General features: G+C 33.7%; 1 protein-coding gene across 2 annotated transcripts in view; it reads left to right on the top strand.

Moving 5' to 3' along the window:
- The first annotated feature begins 10,900 nt into the window (after nucleotides 1-10,900).
- The window catches only part of LOC149084585 (ETS homologous factor-like), a 138,635-nt gene continuing 127,727 nt past the window's right edge, over nucleotides 10,901-21,808 (top strand). Inside the window, exon 1 of one of the 2 annotated variants that reach the window (XM_089235005.1) lies at nucleotides 10,901-11,215. In XM_089235005.1, coding sequence (XP_089091131.1) covers nucleotides 10,989-11,215 — 227 coding nt within the window. In that variant the 5' untranslated portion in view covers nucleotides 10,901-10,988. The remainder of the gene's footprint in view (nucleotides 11,216-21,808) is intronic. The other variant, XM_089235006.1, reaches the window with a different exon arrangement.

Genomic DNA, 21,808 nt, shown 5'->3' with positions numbered 1-21,808 from the left:
TATGTACATAAGCCTACCCATCCCCAGTGTTCCCTGAAGTTGTTTTAAAGTTGACAAGATAAATGTCAGAAGAAATTGAGTATATATATATATATAATTAATTACTAAAGCGTTATTCACATTTGTGGAACTATTTCAAAAAATTAGATTGGAGTTTTATATAACTCGCGGTACCGCCATCCCAACTCAAACAACTTCGGTGGCAACTCAAAGTGCCATGACGTGTTGGTTATGGATCTAATATCCAAAATCATAATTCAAAACTTCTACACTGGCACTTTTACCTATAATGATTTCATTGTACCCCTGAATGCCACAGCGCATTGAATCGATAGTGACTGATTATAAGTACCGTTTCTATTTCAAACTGATTGTGCACATGAGTTTGTTTCTGAATGCAAACCAAACATTTCACCGATTCCAATAATGTTTTCTTGCATGATGGTAAACTGGACAAGACCCATGATTTAACCCTTTGTTTACTGTACTCCCGTCAGTTTTCTCATGGTACTATATTAATTCAAACGCTTTCAGACCTATTGGGACTTTCAAGTCCACTTCTATGAACTTCGTTCTGCAATTGTTGCATGGTAAGCAGAACAAGCTTATTTCTCTTTGGAAGCTTGCTATAGACAAGTACGTGGAGGGCAAAAAGTCCGTAGAAACTTCAAAAATGAATTAAAACCGGAAAAAATAACCGAAATTAAAAACGGTTTGCAGCAAGGTAGCAATCACTAGGTCACGGGAATTTTTTTAAGACAAAAAAAACAACAACTGATAGGTGGCGCTGGTACGAGCTACTTCGGTTGAAATATGCAAATGAGATGGTTATAAGAACTTGCGCGCCTAATCCGGGACCAGTTCACCGTTGTAAACCGTGTATGTGGACCTGCTGCACTCTGCCGTTGCTGGGTTTGTGACTCGCCCTGCAATGTGTTATCCCCTATGGTGGTGGCCATGTGGAACACATACTGCAGTAATGAACGATTTGGAGGCATTCTGTTCGTTATTTGCGTATCTTTTCTTTGATTTGGGTACGTGAGCGGCACCTATCGGCTATTTTTTAAGTTTTAGTGTTTTTCAAACTCCCGTGATTTAGCGATGCTAATCCTGCAAACCGTTTTTTATTTCGGTTATTTTTCTGGTTTTTATGAATTTTTAAAGTTTCTACGGATTTTTTGCCCACCATGTATATGACATGATGTAAGGCCTAGAAGATTGAAAATCGTTTATATATTTTGCATTTATAAAATACTTATCTGTTTCGCATTTCGGTTAGTTATATTTTTTGTTATTATTATTAATTATATACAATGTAAAATTTGATATGTTACGAACCTTTATATGAGCTCATATTATAAAATTATGTATTATTTCATGGTTGAGACTTCCCAGTCCCGTCGGGTTTTTGTGTGTGGCAATAGATAGAACCGCTCACAACCCCGGACTGATGTACAAAGCACCTTACTTCCGTTACCTCAAAAGAGGCAGAGTTGCGTCGGGAAAGTTAGCAAAGATTTATAGTGGCGGCTCCCCTTGCCCCGCGCTCGCAAGTATCGAATCACTCGCGTCGTTCTCCCCATGAAGACAGCCGTCAACTCGATGCAACGAGTTGATGCGTTAATGTTTCCGAGTGTAATCTTAGGCTCCATCGCAGAAAATTTTTAGAATCGAGGTTAGCTTTATATTTATGTATATGTAACAGAAGTCCCAAATTAGTTTCCACGTAATTAATGACCTTGGTGATGGCTTATAATGAAAATTGTGCTGTAGAGTGTTTACTTGCACCTAAATTAATTATTTAAAAAGTTAGCACAAATTTCACGAAAACTTTCAAGAAATTCAGTAAATAAAGGGTTAAAACCGATTCTGAAGGACATTGTATGTTCCATCGGAATTCATACCCGTACCTGATGAACCGGAAGTTTCAGTGGTAATTCCACAGCTTTCAGATCAGTTTCATGAGCAGCAGCAAATGATTGAGCACTCGGATGCTTCAAATGACCATAATGGTGCTCGTGAATAATAGTTAAAAAATACGTGCAATAAAAAATACGTGATCATCACAGAAGTTACAGTTGACTCAATTCGAACTTTTTCTATACGTCGAAAACAGTTTTGGAAAATTTACATGATCAAATCATTACATATTCATGCGAAATTTGTTTTGAAAACGGGCTCGAGATATAATAATAATCCGCATTAGCCTAACCAGATCATGGCTCGCCGCTCTGTCTCAATGAAGACATACAAGCAGGTGGTCGAAGAAGACCTGAGCCCAGGGGCGGAGATACGAAGGGGCATGTCCCTTCCCAGCGTCAAAGGTGGAGTCGTCTGATCTAATGCATACATGAATTGACATCATCATCATCGTGCCCCCCCCCCCCCCCAGAGATTTTGTCTGAGCCCCTTCAGACTTTTAATTCTATCTCCACCTATGCCTGGGATATGCTGTAAAATGTGCGTGTATGTGTTGTGAACATAACGTGATGCTAATTTCTGCGAATGCTTGTATAATGCTGCCATCAGTTTTTTAAACTATGTAATGTTTGAATAATTGTACCATTTTCTATGCCTGTTGCCCCCCTGTGGCGAAGCTTTTTAACGGGGAGGCCGACCGAACTTTCGAAAATTGCTCGTGATTTTTTTCCTTTTTTGATGACATAAGCACTGTTTTCAGGAAACACATGACCAAATTGTACGTACATAAATCCCAGAAGTCGATCGCATCACTTTTCACTCCAATTTGATGCTGTGGCAACCGTACAGAGATTTATATATTTCTGTCGATCTCTTTCATTATTGCTTTCTTATATAAGTAATTTCATAATTTAGAATTCCTGAAGAATTGAACTGCATTCAAATCTTTATCGAGATATTCGTATAGCTCGTGCCACAAGCTTCCCAACTTTTTATGTCCCCCCATCTTCAGAAATTTTCTCCCACCGCAATCTAACCCATAGAATCCTATGTTATGCCCGTAGCTTCTACTGCCCCCAAGGGGGGCGCTGAACCACTGATCTATACCAGCTTTGACAACACAATAGACACTATTCGCTATACCTTACAATCAAGTGAGCGACCTACGTAAGCCTTGAACTGTAAAAGAATTTAATTAAGTAGATTAATATAAAATATTTTAATTTAAAAATTTAGCAATAGAAAATTCGAACACAGCACCGAAACTTACCGCACATAAAGAACAATTTGAATTCGAGCAGATTATCTACACTCCCGCAGTAAATTTTTTTCTGCATAGAGGGTAGAAATTGCCTTTCATGTGATATAAAACACTCATAGATGACGCTATATTGAATAAGTACAGTATTTGTAATAAATTCAAGGGACCAAAAGGGAAAATGTTTAGAAATTGCAAAAAAATGTATTTGCAGTTCGTAGGGACGTTCACATATTTCCGACCTCTTTGCCCGTTCCTTTGAACCACCAAAGGTGCCACGTACTACTCTGACGGGACGTAGTCCCACATGGTGAATTCCCTCGAATCAGAATTCACTACGTCATTGACGTGAGACCATTGTCAGTGGCAGTGTGGCGAGGCCTTAAGGGGGATTTCACAGCGCTTAACATAGTTAAAAACTACAACTGCGCTCAAACTTACTTAAAACTAAAACTTACTTTGAGCTCTATTAGAAATATCATTAAAAATACTACTCAACCATTGAATTTTCTAATTTTTTTACTCATATTTTCGATTATGCATGTCTTATGTCAGTATATAGTTTTACATATCTCTGATACTTAATTTTTTTGCAAATTTTAGAGAAAAAAAAGCATTAAAAACAGTTTGCGCGCATGATAATAGCATGATATCAATGTAATTGAATAAAAATTGATTCAAAAAATGAAGGACACAGTTCAAATACGAATACAAAGAGAAGATTTTGTGAGATCTCATTGAATCAATCTTATTCACATAAAGTTCAATTTTAAATTCAATTTTTTTTTCAAATTTCAAAAAATGAAATTATGTTCATTTTCGATAATTCGTGGTTTTGGAGATTTGTTGTTCACACTTGCTCAAAAACAAGATGATACTACTATACTAAAGCTATTGTTTAGTTCACACATGCTCAACCTATGGCCCGCAGGCTAAATGTGGCCCTCGGAGTCATCTCATTTAGCCCGTGTCCTCAAACCTAATTCTGCAAAAATGAACTAAGCGGCGCGTTACCAGATCACTTGGGATACCCGCGTTTGTTATAATATCACTGTTTGGAAAGCGTTCGTTATATAAGAGCACTGTTTTTCATTGCTTGTTTTGGAAGAGAGATGTGTTGTGTTACATACACAAAGCGTAGGAGAAACTGGATGCAATGTGGAAATTACTTTTTTTTTTTTTGAAGGTAAATTTTGCTTCCAAGGAAATTGTTTTTGTTTATAGAGAATTGTGTGCTGGACAGTTTTGTTACTATGCCATTATTTGCAAAATGTTTCTTCACTTGAGCATTGCTTGGAAAGCATTTATCAATTAGAACATTGTTTGACGCCTCCAGGATCGAAGGTTCCCACTGTTAGCTATGTACCCTGTATATAGTATTAGAGCAATGTGCTATTCAATATTCGATACTATACAGTATTTTAAAGCGTGTGCTGTTTTGTACTTCAAGCTCATGTCCAGTGTTTGCGTGTGCAAGTCGTTTTCAGTTTCTGAATTTACTCGTTCGGAGGCACTCAAGGATGTATTAAAAACGACTATCCGTGAATGAAACAAGGATAAAAAAAAAAGCATTCTCGTAGAGTTTAATGACTAACAAACGGCAATTATCCATCGTATAAATCTGCTCCTGTAACCTTTCCGGACCCCATCCGCGGCCATCGGTTCCGCCTACGTCACAATTTAGTAAATCAGTCGCGTTCAACATGTTGTTTGCGTCCTCGTAGCACCAACACACCCTTCAAATCAAACGTTATTTTTTGATTAATATTCTTCTTGGGTGCACTGGAACAACTGACCGTGCGTGTATGTGTAGTACATACATTTTGTACAACGTATTATAACATTGTGTTTTTATTTTATTTCAGTTTTTAATTCCCGAGATTCAACGATGATTGCTTTTCCTGTACGATGATGTTTGGCCCCAATGAGATTGTTATTGTTACAAGCCAAATTGATTTTTTAGTGAGAAGAGTTATGCTGTTAAAAGCGCTTGTGGTCTCGAGTGTCCGTTCTGTGGATGAATTCCCCCTACGGCCCATAAGCATCAAAAACTAATAAAAATTTATGATTTTTTTTTTTATAAATTGTTAAATGAGTATCATGTTTCTCCGTACTCATATAAGTGATATTGTGTTTGAAATTAATTAAACGTATTTTTAATAGGAAAATGTCAATTTCGTAGATTATTCTTGCTGAATGCCCAGTATTTGATATATTTTCACTATAAAAAATTGCTTTTCGACAGATTAAATTATCGATCTGTGTCAGAAATGACTGTTTGTGGACTGTTCTGTAGCTCCCTCCTAAATGAATAATTTCTTGACGGAAAAAAGATTGCCTGTATAGCCATTCATTCATCATTTATTCAGTCATTCATGCCTGTATAACATTGTTAATTAGAACATTTTTTCAACATCGTTTGCTGAGCAAAACATTTTGAAAAGTTCTTGTATAATTAGAGCATTCTTTGGATTCAGCATTTTTTTACTGAAACATTGTTTGCAAAGCTTTGTTGCTTAGGGTATTGTTAAAAATTCTTTGTCAATAAAAACTGTTTATGAACTAGGACATTTTTTGAAAACTGTTTATGAACTAAAATGTTGTTTAATACAATTTTGCAAAGAATTCTAACTTTTTTAAGTCTCATTGTTTGTTTAGTTAAAAAAGGAACTAGTTTAAAATATGTTTATTGAGAGTCATTACCTCTCTTTAGAATTGTGATCCATAATATTTTGGGAAGCCACATCATTTGCTTCATTAAAAATTTAATTTTCGCGGTGTCGATTGCTCATTGATGATAGAACAGTTGAAGGGTTGAATGGTATTTGTTCTCAGAGCATTGTTTGAAAATTGTTAGCTACAAAAACATTTTTCTGAAATGGTTTACTCCTACAGTATTGTTGGAAACGCGTTTTTTGCTAGAAAGTTTTTTTGGAAATCGTTTGTTACGAGAGCGCTGTTTGAATAGCTTTTGTTGTAAGAACATTGCGTTTTTACAAGAGAGCATTGTTTGAAAAGTTTTTTTCTTCCTTGGGCATTGTTTGAAAAGTTTTTTTCTTCCTTGGGCATTGTTTGAAAAGCTTTTTTTTTTACTTGAGCATTGTTTGAAAAGCGTTTGTCCCTTGAGCATTGTTTAAAAAGGTTTTTGTTTTTCTACATTACATTGTTTCGGAAGAGAGATGATTTTACACTCCGCTATTCATACAAAATATAGGAGAAACTGAATGCAATGTGGCAATGAATTTTTTTTCAAAAAAATTGTTTTGAAAAGTTTGTTTGTTACTAGAGCATTGTTGAATAGCTTTTGTAACTATACCATTGTTTGAAAAGTTTTTCCAACTATATCATTGTTTGAAAAGTGCTTGTTGACTTGAGCATTGTATGAAAAAAACTTCTTCACTTGTGTATGAGCATTGCTTGAAAAATATTTGGGAATCGGATCAATGTTTAAAAAGTATTTGTGAACTAGATCGCGTAGTCTAAAAAGTGTTTGAAAAAATTGGAGCACTGTTTAAAAAGTTTTCATCAATCAGAGCATCGTTCGAAAATCAATTGCTAACTGCTAACTAGAGCATTCGCTGGGATATCAACTGCTAACCAGAACGTTCTTTGTTGACTTGAGCATCGTTCGAAAAGTGATTTTCAATTAGAACAACATTTGAGAGATTGTTAACTAGAGCCGTGTTAAACAGTGAATTGCATTTATTCTCTGAAGCATCGTTCTCATTCTGATTAATACGCTGATCGTTATCCTGCACAATTTCCAGAATCAAAATGCATGTAAGTGTATTGTTCGTTCATTAAGGCAACTCAATAAGAACTTAAGCTTCACCAGAAACAAAAAAATCAATCATTCGTGTATTTTTTTAGCTGTAATGATGCGCACATTAATAGTGGTCACTAATAAGCATAGTATGTTGAAAAATTTCACCTCAGCTCAGCTCGAGATCATTCCCATGAAGCACAATTATCACATCTTCGACGAAGTCCGCAATGTATTGATGACCCTTTTACTACATAACCATTCTGTCTAATTCTTTCTGGTGCACAACCTACGCTTTTCTTTAATTATATTCAGCGTCTTTTTCCATAAGAGGATCTCGCACATAATGTCCCCGCCTGGTTGCTCTATTTATAGCACCTAATTCGATCTCGTGGCTCCAATTCGTATAACGACATCATTTTTCTCCCCTCCTCTCAATCGGATCTGCTCGCTGCAATGCATATTAATTTTGGAACACGATTAATTAGAAAGACACGAGCCTTGAATAAATAATCGATTGATTCAGAACAAGAAAAACAAAACGATATTTATTTTGTAAGAGAAATAAAAAGCAGTACATTGGAAGAAATCGATTTTCGCCTACGAAATTGAGAACCTGGATCTGCTTTATTATTATTATTTACTGATTTTTCAATTCGTTAATATGTGGAATGATCATTGGTGACATCAATACTGACAAGCATGACCAGATTCAGCGTTAGATTAGCGTGAAACATTCTGACACCTCCTACGAGGCCATTAATGAATCGTTGACATCGGAGCAAATGGTGCTACGGTTTATATTTGAGATATTAGTTCAAATTAATAATATTTTTAGAGCTGGAAGAAGACTTGTAAAAAGTTTTTCTAAAGAATTTTTCTGTATTGAATTTCTCCACAGGAGAATATTTTTTACTGTAACTATAAAATTTTTGTGTTAAGTTATTCTAGTTGAAACTGTACGGGTGTGTGTGGTTTTACTATAACGTATTTTACGTATAATTAATACTTCCAATGAGCTAGATGACTCAACTGGTTTTAGGCCTAATGTTTGTACTGATATAATAGTTATTATCACTTTTTGTACAGGGTGATTATAATTAAAGTTCCCGTACTATGAGTAGTTATTTTTCTCAAAAACTAATTATCGGAATACAGCCGAATTTTTAGGATATCTTAATCTGACCACGGGAGAGAGATTTATGAAATAAAAAAAAATGAAAAATATTCTAATTTTTGACCACCAGGTGAAAAGTGGCGCTTTTTTACTGAATTTTCCTTTTGTCCATGGGCTATATATCGTATATATACCAAGTTCCAATGATATATAATGGGAACGGGTGCTGATACATACATGCTCCAGAACGGGAGCTGAATAGGTCGGAGTAGAGTCAATATACTGAAACTACTCAGACCTATATGGTGCCCGTTTTAGGGGACACATTCCATTGAAACTTGGTACATATTCTATATGGACCATTGGAAAATGTAAAATGCAATAAAAAAAGTGCCACTTTTGCTACCTGGTGGTCGAAATGTGAACTTTTTTATTTTCTTTCATAAATCTCTCTCTCTCTCTCTCTCTCTATGGTCTCAATCAAGATATCCTAAAAATTTGGCTATATTCGAATAAGCAGTTTGTAAGAAAAACTACTCAGATTACAGGAACTTTAATTATAATCACAGAGTATTTCTAGGAATGTGAGCAACACTACTCTACTCTTTTTAAATATACATTTTTAGACTTGCAGTCACACAGATGAAGAGTTATTGTTTCACCAATTCACTGAATTTGAATTGCGAGAAATTCGCAATACTAAAAAACAAAAGATTAAATTACTAAATAAACCTCGAGTAGTAATAAAATTCAACAATTTTATTTTTTCAAAAAACTGAAAATAAAGATTCAACTGCTGTAAAAATCAAGCAATTAATGTACATTCAGAAATACATCTTTTAACGCTTATATTTCCAAGGGGCGAATGAACAATAATTATCTCATTCATCATCAAAATATCGCATTATTCAAAAATCGTATTTCACGAAAGATATATGCAGTTAATTACCTAACTGACCCATCCAGTGTAGTATGCGAGAATTACCCATTTAAAAGACATGGAAATCTAGCTAAATAGATTCTTCTTTCTTTTGAAAGTATTAGGAAATTTATATGTAAAATCTTTGGGTAGAAAATAAAAGCCGAACAAGATCACACTGTAGGTACAAAATTTAATAATAATAATAATTTATATTTAAGGAAATACAAAATAACGTGCAAAAATTAGTAATTAAGAACTTCGACTTATTCATTTTTGACCGTTTCTCTAATTCTTGGCCAAATTGCACTAAATGTTCCTATATATGATAACTGGTTACTTAAATGACACATTTGAGAAGTTTCAAAAAATTAGACATTAATTTAGCATGTTCTAGTTTATAGTAAAATTAATTTTCAATTAATTAACTTTTTAATTAATATAAATGAATAATTTATCTAATTTAATCAAAATAATTATGATTTTGAGAAACCTCATTTGTCACGTGAATAAAGAAATTTAAGAAAAAACTAATTGTTTCATATTTTTAAAAAATTTATTTCTGTTCTTGGTCATAGGAAAAAAAAACATTTCCAGATGGAAAACCAAGATAAAATTTCCAAAAAATTCATTTTTGGAAGGTTATATAAAATTAAACTACTTTGTAAAAACAAACTTTAAGAAGTACTATGACACTCTCATAAGACGTTTTAATTTCCAAAAACATTAATTTCAAACAAAAAATATTTGTATGAAAATTAATGGGAAAATTTTTTTTAAACAAAGCGTTGCGCAAATGCAACGTCAGTCAAAAATGGGCTGATAAATACTTAACAACGCACTGGGGGTCGGTTAATCTGTGTGTGTAGTAATACAGCATCTTATATATAAATGTGAAAGTATGTATGTATGTTCTTTATACAAATCTACAGTTTTAGACCGATCGTCGCCAGATTTTGCATATATACCAAACAGGACCGGGATTGAACCGTAGGCTACTCTAAAAGTTCCTCAGAGCTGGGCAAATGCCCGAAATGGGCGAAAAAACTGTCGGGCAACAATGATTTTGGGCCTCAACAATCACTTTCGGAACGTTTACTTTGGCTACCGTGGTTCCCAACAATACATTTCAGACGTGTATATGCCTTTACAATGGTTTGTCACATCTTTAATGCCGCCATTATAACAGTTTATTCCTTTATAACGGTTTGCCACTTTTCCAATCCTCCCAGTAATTGAAGAAAACCCGGGAAGCGCCGGGGGTATTATGGCTAGTCAATAATAAAAATGATTATTGTCGTTATAATAACAATAATTATTTTTAAAATAATTATAATGCATGAATATACATATGGGACGCATTCCACAACGAAAATTCGAAACATTTTCATCGACTAACAAATTTTTGCTTTTCTAGAAAATTTCTTTCAATCACAGTTTTTATGAAGATCATTCGAAAATATAGTTTTTTTGTGGATGAAAGATAGAGATTCCTCCAGCATATACATAATAAATTATGACACATACGTTTAGTATCAAACTTCTGTATCTTGACCATGAAAAGCTATCCTACAATCATCCGCAAAAAAGAAAAGCATTATACAAACTTATAAAGCTTGGAACAACCTTATGTGAACTTCTCTCTCTCCCTCACTAACAACAGGTAAAAGATCACCTTTCAAAATCGCGTCCTCATTGGACAGTTTCAACGATGCGAGATGCGTGTGGAGCCATAACTAACCCTTTACCTCAGCGGCGGTAAAAAAAAAAAAAAAATCACAACAAAAAAACGATACTTTTTTTTTTTTCACAAAAATCCTCACACTCAGATCTTATCCGCGATCGGGAAAAGATCGAAAATAAAAAATCTCTCTCTAATGAACATTTTATAAATAAAAAGTTAGTTTTTCTCAAAATTTCTGAAACAATATTTATTTGTACCGCGAGAAAAAATTAGCGGTATTTAATAAAAAAATATCGATTCATTGAAATTTGTGATATTTTTTGTGTGATGTACGGCAATGGTGGTGTGGACGTCGTGGGTGGTACAGCGGTGAACAGTACTGGATACTATTACTATCATCACAATAATGGTCACCATCATTACGGTGGCAATGATACGAGCGGTGCCTGTAATGGAAATAATCATGTCGTGAATCACGAGAATCCGTCTCATCACGTGGTAGCGGCACCGAGGACCCAAGAAGAGCATCATCATGCCTCTGGTGGAGCGATAAGGTGAGTAAATAATTAAAAAATTATAATTAGTTGCATGTTTATGCGAGCAGTTCAAATTTGATATATTTCAAACAAATAGGGTGCCATACAAATAATATAATGCAATATAGGGTCCGAATAGAAATTTCGATATTATAATTTCGGGAAACATTCTATAAACCGTATGGGAAAGAACAGTTGATAACAAATAGTGAAAAGAAAATTGTTTTTTGTCACGAATATGGCAAAATAATGATTTCGCCCCCTTATAATTTAAATGAATGAATTATTAAATGAGTGAATAAATAAAAAATAAAACAAATGCAAAATAATTTATTTTATTTTTTTTAATACTTAGGAAAGCGTAAAAATTTGTTGTTTGACAAGTTTTTGTTCAGTACACCGATTCCGTGTTTTCATATAAATTAGAATCAAATAATGTTCAAGATATACAATCAAGAGAGAAAAAGAGATTTGCAATTCATTATTCATAGCATAAATAATTGAATCCAAATATGTGATACTGTTGAATTTTTTCAGCTGTTAAAATGCCAAAATAACTTAATTTATTTTCTCACAATTAAAATTGTGATAACAGTAGTGAAATTTGTGAAAATTAATCAGATTCGGCGTTGATTTTTATGAATAAGAACTATTTAATTTTAAATATGTATCAGAATATTTTTTTCGATCTATTTATAGCCGAATAGTGACTTGTTTAAAAAAGAAAATTTTAATGATTTTTTGAGAAAGTTAAATGTTAGTCTCATAATTCAGTCATATGCATTGTCATCTCGAGTTTATTTTCTTCTTTATTAAAAACAAAATTATTCAAAATATCAAAAATAAATTCTTAGAACGTTAATTTTCTTTAAAAAATTGAATGATTTATTCCTTACTGATGATTAATTAATATGATTGTTCAGTGATTTCTTTACCTTCATTCTTTTCTTTGACTTTTAGTCTAGAACAAAAATAAGTGTAAATCAATAAATAATTTAATTAAAATACATGAAACTATTGAGTTTTCTTCTAAGCTGTAGAAATTTAATATTGAAACAACTGAGTTTTTCATTTTTTGAGAACTTGAATTTTGATGGAATCGTGAGATGGACATCGGGTTTTATGAATGAAACCAACGACGATATATTGGTATTATTTTTAAATTTTTTTAAATCAGAATTTAAAATTTAATGTTTTCTAGTAGTTGATTGGTTCAAAAAGAATCGAAGTGATTGGTAGAAGAAGTAAAACTTTCATCGCATGCAGAGCTATTTCATTCGTTACCTCGGGGTTCATTTTCTTCTTCGTTGAAAAATGTATTCTTTGGAACGTTAAAAGAATTTCTCAAACACGACAAAAAAAATTCTTGAAACAACGAAAAAAAAATTTTTAATCTTAAAAAAAAATTACTTGAAAAATTAAAACAAAAATCCATATAGAAGATATTTATCTAAAAAGCCCATCATATGCAAGTGGTTAAACCCCATTAATTTCCCTAAAAAATTAAATAGTTAAAATTTTACTGATTATTAATTAATGTGATTATCCAGTCATTTCTTTATCCCACTTATTTTATCCGACGCTTACTTTGAAACAAAACCAACTTTAAATCAAGTATGTAATGTCAAATTATTAAAAAAAAAATCCTGCAAATTTCACACAATTCTCGATTAATGTCTGAAGAGAATACTTAGTTTTAGAATTCATAGAAGCATATTGAATGCATGAAAGATAGTCGCTGGAAGACTGCACTTTTCTTTAAAAAAAACTCACGTTTCTGAAATATCGAGGAAAAACGAAAATATTCGTAAAGAACTTGAGCAAGACGTTTCGCAAAAATGTTTCCTTAAAATATAATGGAATTTTTTTTGTCATTCATAACGTCTAAACTTTTTGTTATTTCCCATGTCAAAACAATAAGCTACACGCGCATTTCATAATTTTTTAGCATTTCCAAGACTTTCCTCGTATAATGTTCATCACTCTTTGCCAACAAATAATCGCTAAAACATACATATTTTAATTAAATTTTCAAGCAGCTATATATTTCCTTGAATACAAATTTTCTCCTAAGCTCTCGACCAACAACGGTGATACGTAGCCTCTCACCCAAACTATATTTATTTTGGGTGAGAGGCTATATTTTTTTATTCAAATCCGGATCTGAAGTTAAAAAGTGATTTTAACTTCAATTTCTTTTTTTATAAATGTACTTGAAAGAATTTTATTCACAATCCAATTTATTCCTGTACATACGAGAAGTAGAAACGATGTTATGATAGCTTAGTTAAATCGTTTGGAGGCTTCAAAGGAACCAAAATAACATCCAAACGTGTTTTTTAAAGATTCGTGTTTTTCGTTACTACGCTGTGGCAAAACATAATTTCACAAAAATGTATGCATGGTATTCCAATGAAAGTTTTTAGCGGTGTTTACAAATGACACTAATTCTGTAATATTTCAGGAACTTGGCTAAACGTTTGGAATTTAATATTTCACGCGACTGTTTAATACTGAAGTTGGCTTTCTGTGGTCCCGAATTTCGAGGAACAAATGCGAGCCGATCTCCCCGTTAGAAAGTCTCGCCACAGATAGCAACAGACCTACAGCGGTACAATTATTCAATCATTACACTTCACTCAAAGTTAGAAAAATTGATGGCAGATGGCAGAACTACACATGACAAGCATTAAACAGGAAACAAAGTTCACAACACGTGCACACACATTCTAGCCCGTACCAATTCGTTAGAAATTCCGTGGAGGAATGTGTGCGTGGTGCATGTATGGTATCTTAGAACTTCTAATTCATAGCAATGTAACTGCCATATGATGGTGATATATGATATTACAGAATTAGTTACATTACTGTATCACATTTAATTGAGCATACGTGACAGTACTTTGGGAGCAAAGTCTGGCGTGAGTACAAAAATATACTAATTTCAAGAACATAATTTATAAATTCTCTAACAGTTATCAATATATCTCACAAATTTCACTGGACTATAGTACATTCTGTCAACATGGAATACCACTTTTTTTCTCGATTATTCCAATTTGAAACACGGTAGAAACCTGAAACCTGTATGTCCATAAAATTTGGTTTCTTGTCTTTGCATTGATAAGTGCATTTTATTTAAAAAAATAAATATCATAATTAAGAATAAGGACATTTAAATTGAATCATTTTCGTCAAATAATATAGAATGGGGGCCTCAAAATGAAGAAACCTAATTCGAACTGACCAAAAACATGATTTAATGGGTCTATAATAATAAAAAATATAGTTTTATCGCATGTTTCTTGTAGTTGATGATGCGGTGGGGGGTCATAGTCTATTTACAAGAGTCACAAATGCAATGTTCCTATTCTGACTTAAAACAGTCAAGGAGGACCCACAGAGAACAGAATATTTCTAGGAGTCTAGGACAGATATTTCTATATATCTTTGCTCTTCTATCTTTACTAAAATTTCCATCCGGAAAAGATGTTCTAGCCTACCTCAGATAATACTTATAGTATTCCATATTACCCGACACACAATCTGTGAGAAAATAGCGTTCCATCTAACCGTAGAGAATCGCAAGCTAAATATTAGCACAGCGCAATAAAATAAGACTTGTGCTGAAGATTGTACTTGGTTTCAAGTTATTAAGTATATATCCAATAACAATTAATAAACACTTCCGAAAACTTGCCTATGTTGATTTCTACAAGCGGGAAAACAAATCTTCTCCCATAGCAGCCGTGATTACGGTGACAACCGAGTGACACTGATTCCATATCATCATGCGGGCATTTTGAAGTTGTTTACGAAGGTGGATTCACATCTACAGACACTCACCGCGTTGTGTCAGACACGGAAAACATTCTTTAGCATAAAACCAATGAACGCATCGTGTCAATGAAATCTATCGTGTCGCAGGCGCAGACAGACATTTTTATGTTAAAGAATGTTTACCGTGTCTGACACGACACGGCGAGAGTCTGCAGATGTGAATCTATCCTTACTAATCCACTTGGACGCCGCACATGAAGACAGAGAAACCTGGTATTCCTTATTGCTCTAATTTACTATACATAATTGAAATCGCACGTTTTGTTAAATTCCCGCTAATTAAAAGAAAAGTGCCTAAAAACGTAGTTGTCTCAAGTTAATCCAAAAGTAAGCTATTCTGTATAATTCCAAAAAAAAAAAAGAAAAACAAGCGATTGCCTATTTGAATTGGCAAATTGTCTTACGTGATGAAACAAAAAACGTGTACAAAAACACAAGATGGAAAGCGTGCCTTACCATAATAAGCAGGTAATAGATATGAAGGTAAACTGTGAAGAAAAGAAAAAAAAAAAAAGGAGCAAAGTTTGAACAGTAGCGAGTGAAATTTGCATTCCGGTGATTCAAAGGCGTAACTCTTAATTTGCATCGTTTTCTTTTCTTCAATGAATACGTAATGTGGGCGAGGCGTAATTGCCTCTAAGTGCTCACTCAACGTGGGCATTTTTATTTTGAAAAATGCGAAGCTGTTAACCCGAGGTCAGGTTCATGGAGAACGTTCTCATATAGTGGAAAAAGGTTCAAGAAAGTTTATTTATTCCCCATGTTAAAATAGAAAAAAATAATAAATGTAATGTCTAAAGTTGATCTCAGAAAATAAAGTTATTATCTCTCTTGTGGAATACCTGAAAATGCATTAAAGAATGATAATTTGAATTTTGAATTCAATCTGAATTTTGTTTGGAATTAATTTGTAAAAAACCGTGCTCAATACATCTGCATGTCTCAAAGTGAGTTCGATTGTGCCATTTGAAAAATATATATATGTATTTAATTTTCAATTTGCATTGAAATTCAAAATGTAAAAATCTGTCGAAGAAGTAATAAATTCGAATATTTTGACGTTAGTCTTTTGAATCACCTGCCGATACCTGGTGTATCACCAAAAAGTTGCGTAACGAAATTCTTTAAACGCTTATATCTCAGGAAGTACGCAACGCAAAACCAGAATCAATTATATCGTCATTTGCTTATTGCAAGTACCAATCGAAGGCCCTGCTCCGTAATTAATGTATAAATTTTTGAGAAAACGGATAAATGTTAAAAAATTTGAATGCACGTGAAAATATTTATTAAATTGCACTGTAGAAAGATTTAAAAAATAATCAATTCAAAGAAAATTAAACTAAATAAGTTGAATAAATCGAAGCAAAGAAATTATAAAATAATGAATTCGGGAAAACGCTTCAAATAATGAATCAGAAAAATTGGAAAAGTGAGAAATTGGCATTCTCAAAAAAAATAAATAAATAAAGAATATTGAAAAAAAAGTGGAACAAATTGAAAAATTAAATTGGGACACTAAAAATAATTAAATTGGGACACTAAAAATAATTAAATTGGGGAGCTAAACAGAATTGAATTAAATTGAGAAAAACAAATTTGAAAAATTGAAAAAAAATTAAATTATGAAAAAAAACAAATTTTAAAAATTGAAGAAAAATTAAATTATAAAAAAAACCAAATTTGAAAAATTTAAAAAAAATTAAATTATGAAAAAAAAACAAATTTGAAAAATTGAAAAAAAATTAAATTATGAAAAAAAAGCATTTGAAAAATTGAAAATAAATCAAGAAAAATCCAATTTCCAAGAAATCCAAAACTAGAAACTTAATAAAATATGCCAAAAAATGAAAACGCAAATTGAATTCAAAGATTGAAAAAAATAGAAAAAGACTAAAAGTTAATAACATAAATTTTAAAATATGAGAAACTAAAAGAATATTTCAAGAATTTTATTTAAAAAAAAAGTGGAAAAGTAAACAAAATTGTAATAAAAAATTTTCTACAAAATCAAAACCTTAAATACGGAAAAAAATAACTGCATTGTTTTTAAAAAAGAAATATGAAGAAATTTATGTGGAATGAAAATAAATGCCAAAATTGAGACATTATTCGATATACTGTAAATACATACATTTACATATATTGACGTATATTTGTTTATATTACACATTACGTACATATATTTATTACGCACTACACACATATTTGCAGTAGAACCTCACGATAACGGACACCCACGGGACCAAAACTTTTGTCCGCTAAAGGGGTGCGTCCGCTATTGCAGAGGTACGATATATAGTAGAACTTCGTTAATACGACTTCCGTATTTATACGACTTTCGGTCGCAATTGGTTCCTTTGTGTTACTGGGTGTAAAAGTGATATACCAGTGGTTATGCATAATTATCAATCGTCTCGATATAAAGAAAGTTCGATTAATTTTCACTACATTTATCACTTTTGCCGGTGATTATGCATAATTTCCAAATGAAGTTGGAAAGTCTGATAAATATAAAAAAAATTATAACCTTTCTTCTTTTCATTAAACCAATTAATTATTTTTACCCGTACATGGTACGTGCTCTACACATATTTTGCTGTAAAAATTAAATTAAATTAAAATAAGAGTGACGAAGAAATAAATAAATTTTTTTTTCTTCCCACGTATCAACTTGTGCAAACAAAATCAATATTACCATTCGGAATCAGCATCTTGGACCATAGTTAAGGTTAATAAAGTGACTAATTGATGGATTATCATATTTACCAATACGAGCTTTGGATTATTCATAATCCACGTTGATTATGATAAATTCTTGATTTACGAACAAAAATTCACAAATTAGAGTTTGGAAAAAAAAAATAGAGTTTACCTGATTTTACTGTCCGCTAACTGGGCGTGTAATACATTAAAGCCCTATTCTACGAGACCGGGGATCTGAAAAGTGTACGTTAAAGGTAGGTGTCCGCTAGCGGGAAGTATCCGTTCTACTATATATAACACATTCACATATATTTATCACACATTACACATGTACTTATTAGACATTTAAACATTATTCAAGTTAGACATTTAAACATTATTCAAGTTAGACATTTAAACATTGTTCAAGTTAGACATTTAAACATTGTTCAAGTTAGACAATTCATATTTAACCATCGTAGTAAACTTTTTTGAAATTTCAACGATATTTCGATTTTGTTTATCATGAAACAGACTAAAAATTATAAAAATAAAATTGAACTCTTTAATTTTCTCACAGATGAAATAGCATTAGAAATGAAACAAATCATTTAGGAAGCCGAATTTAAAATCCCCAATTTCACACATTAAATTCCAAAACGTCTCTTCCTGTATAATTAATAGGAGAAAAGAAAATTGCATGGAAAAAATTTGTAAAAAAGGAGTGGTTTAAAAACAAAATCGCGTCACACTGTACTTAAAAAAACAAAATAAATCAATAACAGATGTCATCGAACTTTCGTTCGTCTCGGATTTCTTCCAAATTTCGTAACAAATAGAGCAAAACTGAATTTCGTGTCGAAAAAAAAAAAAAACTGTTTCGTCCAAATGGCATATACTGTATATATATATATTTCTTAAATAAAACCTCAAGTGCAGTGGCGAATGAACTTTCAGTGAAAATAAAAATCTTTTCCTCGTTTTTTACCGTGAAAAAAAGACGACAAAATGGCATCTTATTTTCTCTACTCCACTTTTTCCTACGCCAGTGACTAAGTAAAGAGCGAACACGAGATCAAAAAGATATTAGTGGGCTTAAAAAAACCGTGCTCGGTTGATTGTGTGTCTTTGGATCTTTGGGTTTTGCTGCCTACTACTGAACCACGGTCCAACGACTCCGTCAACGTTTATCCCAGAAGAAAAAAATGTACAAGGGACGTCGTCTTCCTCGAAGTTCTTTTTTAGAAACGCCGTCGTCTCTAGGACGAACGATGAATTATTACTACGCGACGTCGTCGAAGTAGCAGCAGTCTGCGTGACACGTTATAGTAACCCTTTTTCTTTTTTTTTTCGGCGGACGAATATATTCGTTCGCGTTCGAGAGACATCGATAAAGTATATCTCGAATTTATTTGGACCATAGTTTCCCAACCTTTTTTGTCTCCACGCCCCCTTTTTCAGAATTTTTTTTCTCCCATCGCCCCCCCAACGTAATCTAACCCATAGGATACCCATGTTATACCTGTAGCTTCTACCGCCCCCCTGGAACGTTCCATCGCCCACGTTGGGAATCACTGATTTAGACCAGTGTTTCTCGACTTTTTTCAGCCTGTGCCGCCCCCATTTGGACCATATTTTCTTCTCATGGCCCCCAGTCTTATCCAGACCCCCCCCCCCCCCACAATTTTATCTGAGAATTTTTCTATTTATTGAATTGAACCCAGAACTAAATGTATGATGAACAAAATTTTGTAAATACAGTTGATCTTTGGAGCCCTTGGCCAAGCACGGATCCACTTTTCACCCCACCAGATAGGCGAATTGTATCGGAAAAAAACGCATTTTTGCAAAATGCGGAACGATCCGACGAATCTATGCAATAAATCAATCCTCCCGACCCGATGGATCCTCACCCTGGATCCGTGCCTACCCTGGACTACAGTTCAGTGAGCTTTTCCTTCGTGTGGGGCAGCCTCAACATCATGGGTCAACATCTTCCTAGCCCAGGCAGAGTGATGTTCTGGGGGCTCCGTACTTAGCTGGGTAACAGCTTACATATTTGCCAACTTCATTCGAAAATCATAGCACCAAATCTCATCATGTAGGCCCTATGGGTATAAAGCCCCGGGCTATGACGCATGGGTTAAGGTTCTCTGGTACCATAGACAGCTTTCCTAGATTCTGAAAGTAGTCACATTTCTCTGCCTACCATAGTTAACTTGGAAGCTTTATTTCTTCACAGATCTTTGTGGGCCGCTTCACCACTTGTCTTGGCCCCCCCTTGGAACATCCCAGGACTGCAAGGAGCCATATGGCCCCAGGTTGAGAAACACTGATTTAGACGATTTCATTAAATATTCCACTTCTGAACATCGGTGCAGTGGTTATTTATAAGGTTGGCTTACCGTATGCTGACTTGATTAGGTGAAATTGGTTTGATGCGATTATTTTGGAGAAATGTTGACTGCTTTTATCTATATATACAGGGTGTCCTGTTAGTGCTGATGCGGCTTTTATCTTATCAACCGTTTGTCGTAGAGGTATAGTTTCAGTTTAAAATATTCTCAAAATGTGTTTAAAAATTATCTTGTACCAGTTTTCAGAGTGAAAATACAGTGTGTGAGAAAAAAAAAATCAAAATTTCTATACGGTCCCTCTGTCCTCTATTTTCCAATTAGGAAGTTGTTCCCTGTATCTCCTGAGGCGAACAGAGAAAATTCCATGTTTCTAAGTGTAATATCCGCTGAGATATTGAAACTCAAAAATCTTAGAAGAGTTGGGAAAGGGTAGCAGAAATGAGGGAAAGGAGCGCTTACCGTTAGTTTTTGCTATTTCCCAACTTTTCTCCAGTTTGTGGATACAAATATCTTAGCGAATATTGCATTTGGAAAAATTAAATTTTTTTCTGTTGGCCTCAGAAGATTCAGGGCAACAACTTTCTAATTGGAAAATAGAGGAGACAGAGGGACCGTATAAAAATTTAGATTTTTCATTTTGTGACACACTGTATTTTCTCTCTCAAAACTAGCATAAGGTAAATTCTGAACGCCTTCTGAGCATTTTTCAAATTCAAACTTACGACAGTCGGTTGATGAGGTAAATGCCGCATTACCAATAAATGGCCTGTATATAAAATAAAATGTCATGGCTAAATGATTCACGGACTGACTGATTCATCAACGTCGAGCCGAAACCGCGGAAGCAATAATTATGACATTTAGGCAGTAATTTAATTATTCGTGCCCGAGTGGCGTAGTGGTAAGTTGCTCGTCTTACACTACGAAGATTACCCTCAACGTCCACGGGTTCGAATCCGGACAAAGACATAAGAAACAAGTCATTTTACCTACCGAGCATGGGGCGGCCACCGATGGATGGCGACTTCGTTCCCCACCCAACTCCACTGTTTAGAAATTGGTTATATATCGCGTCCGGCGTTGGTGTACGGTAAAGCACTAGTTTAATTTTACGATGTGAGGACTCGCTAAGAAGGGGGGGGGGTTTCGAAATTCGATCCATTAGGGGAGGTCACAAGGGTGTGCAAAGGTTATATAGAAAAATCATGCCGAGGCGAAACCACTGAAGTTATAAATATGAAATTTGGTTAGTAGTTTTATTTCGTAATGTCGATAGTAATTCAGACTCTCGGTAAAAAAGGAAATTTTCCACATTCAACATCTAAGGAGATCATAAGGGGGGGGGGGGTTCAAAGATCATATGGGTCAGTATTATGTTTTATAATATAGAGACTCACTAGCACGGGATTTCTGAAAATTCAACGCTTAAGGTGTTTAAATATGGGGGAAATCTCATCGGCGAGCAATTTTCAGATCACCAAATTCACACGAGCGAAGCCGCGAGTAACAGCTGATTGTTTCTTATTGATAAATACATAAGCCATAAATTGTATTTTCAATTTATATAACTCATTTACTCGATTTTATTGAAAAAAATGGGGTATTATTTATTCGGCAGCATTCATTCAAGTCGGTTTCAATTTTCCGCGTTTTTCTGGATGAAAAATGGTTACCCCTAATTTTGACCTAATACTTTCATTTCAATGCCGATTTGAGGCCGTTTATATCC

Source organism: Pholcus phalangioides, unplaced genomic scaffold, assembly GCF_987345545.1.
Source record: "Pholcus phalangioides strain wild (caught in Gottingen) unplaced genomic scaffold, Ppha-v1.0 ptg000008l_1, whole genome shotgun sequence".
Lineage (NCBI taxonomy): Eukaryota > Metazoa > Arthropoda > Arachnida > Araneae > Pholcidae > Pholcus > Pholcus phalangioides.
Note: the sequence above shows the minus strand (reverse complement) of the source record. Positions and strands in the feature narration are given on the sequence as shown.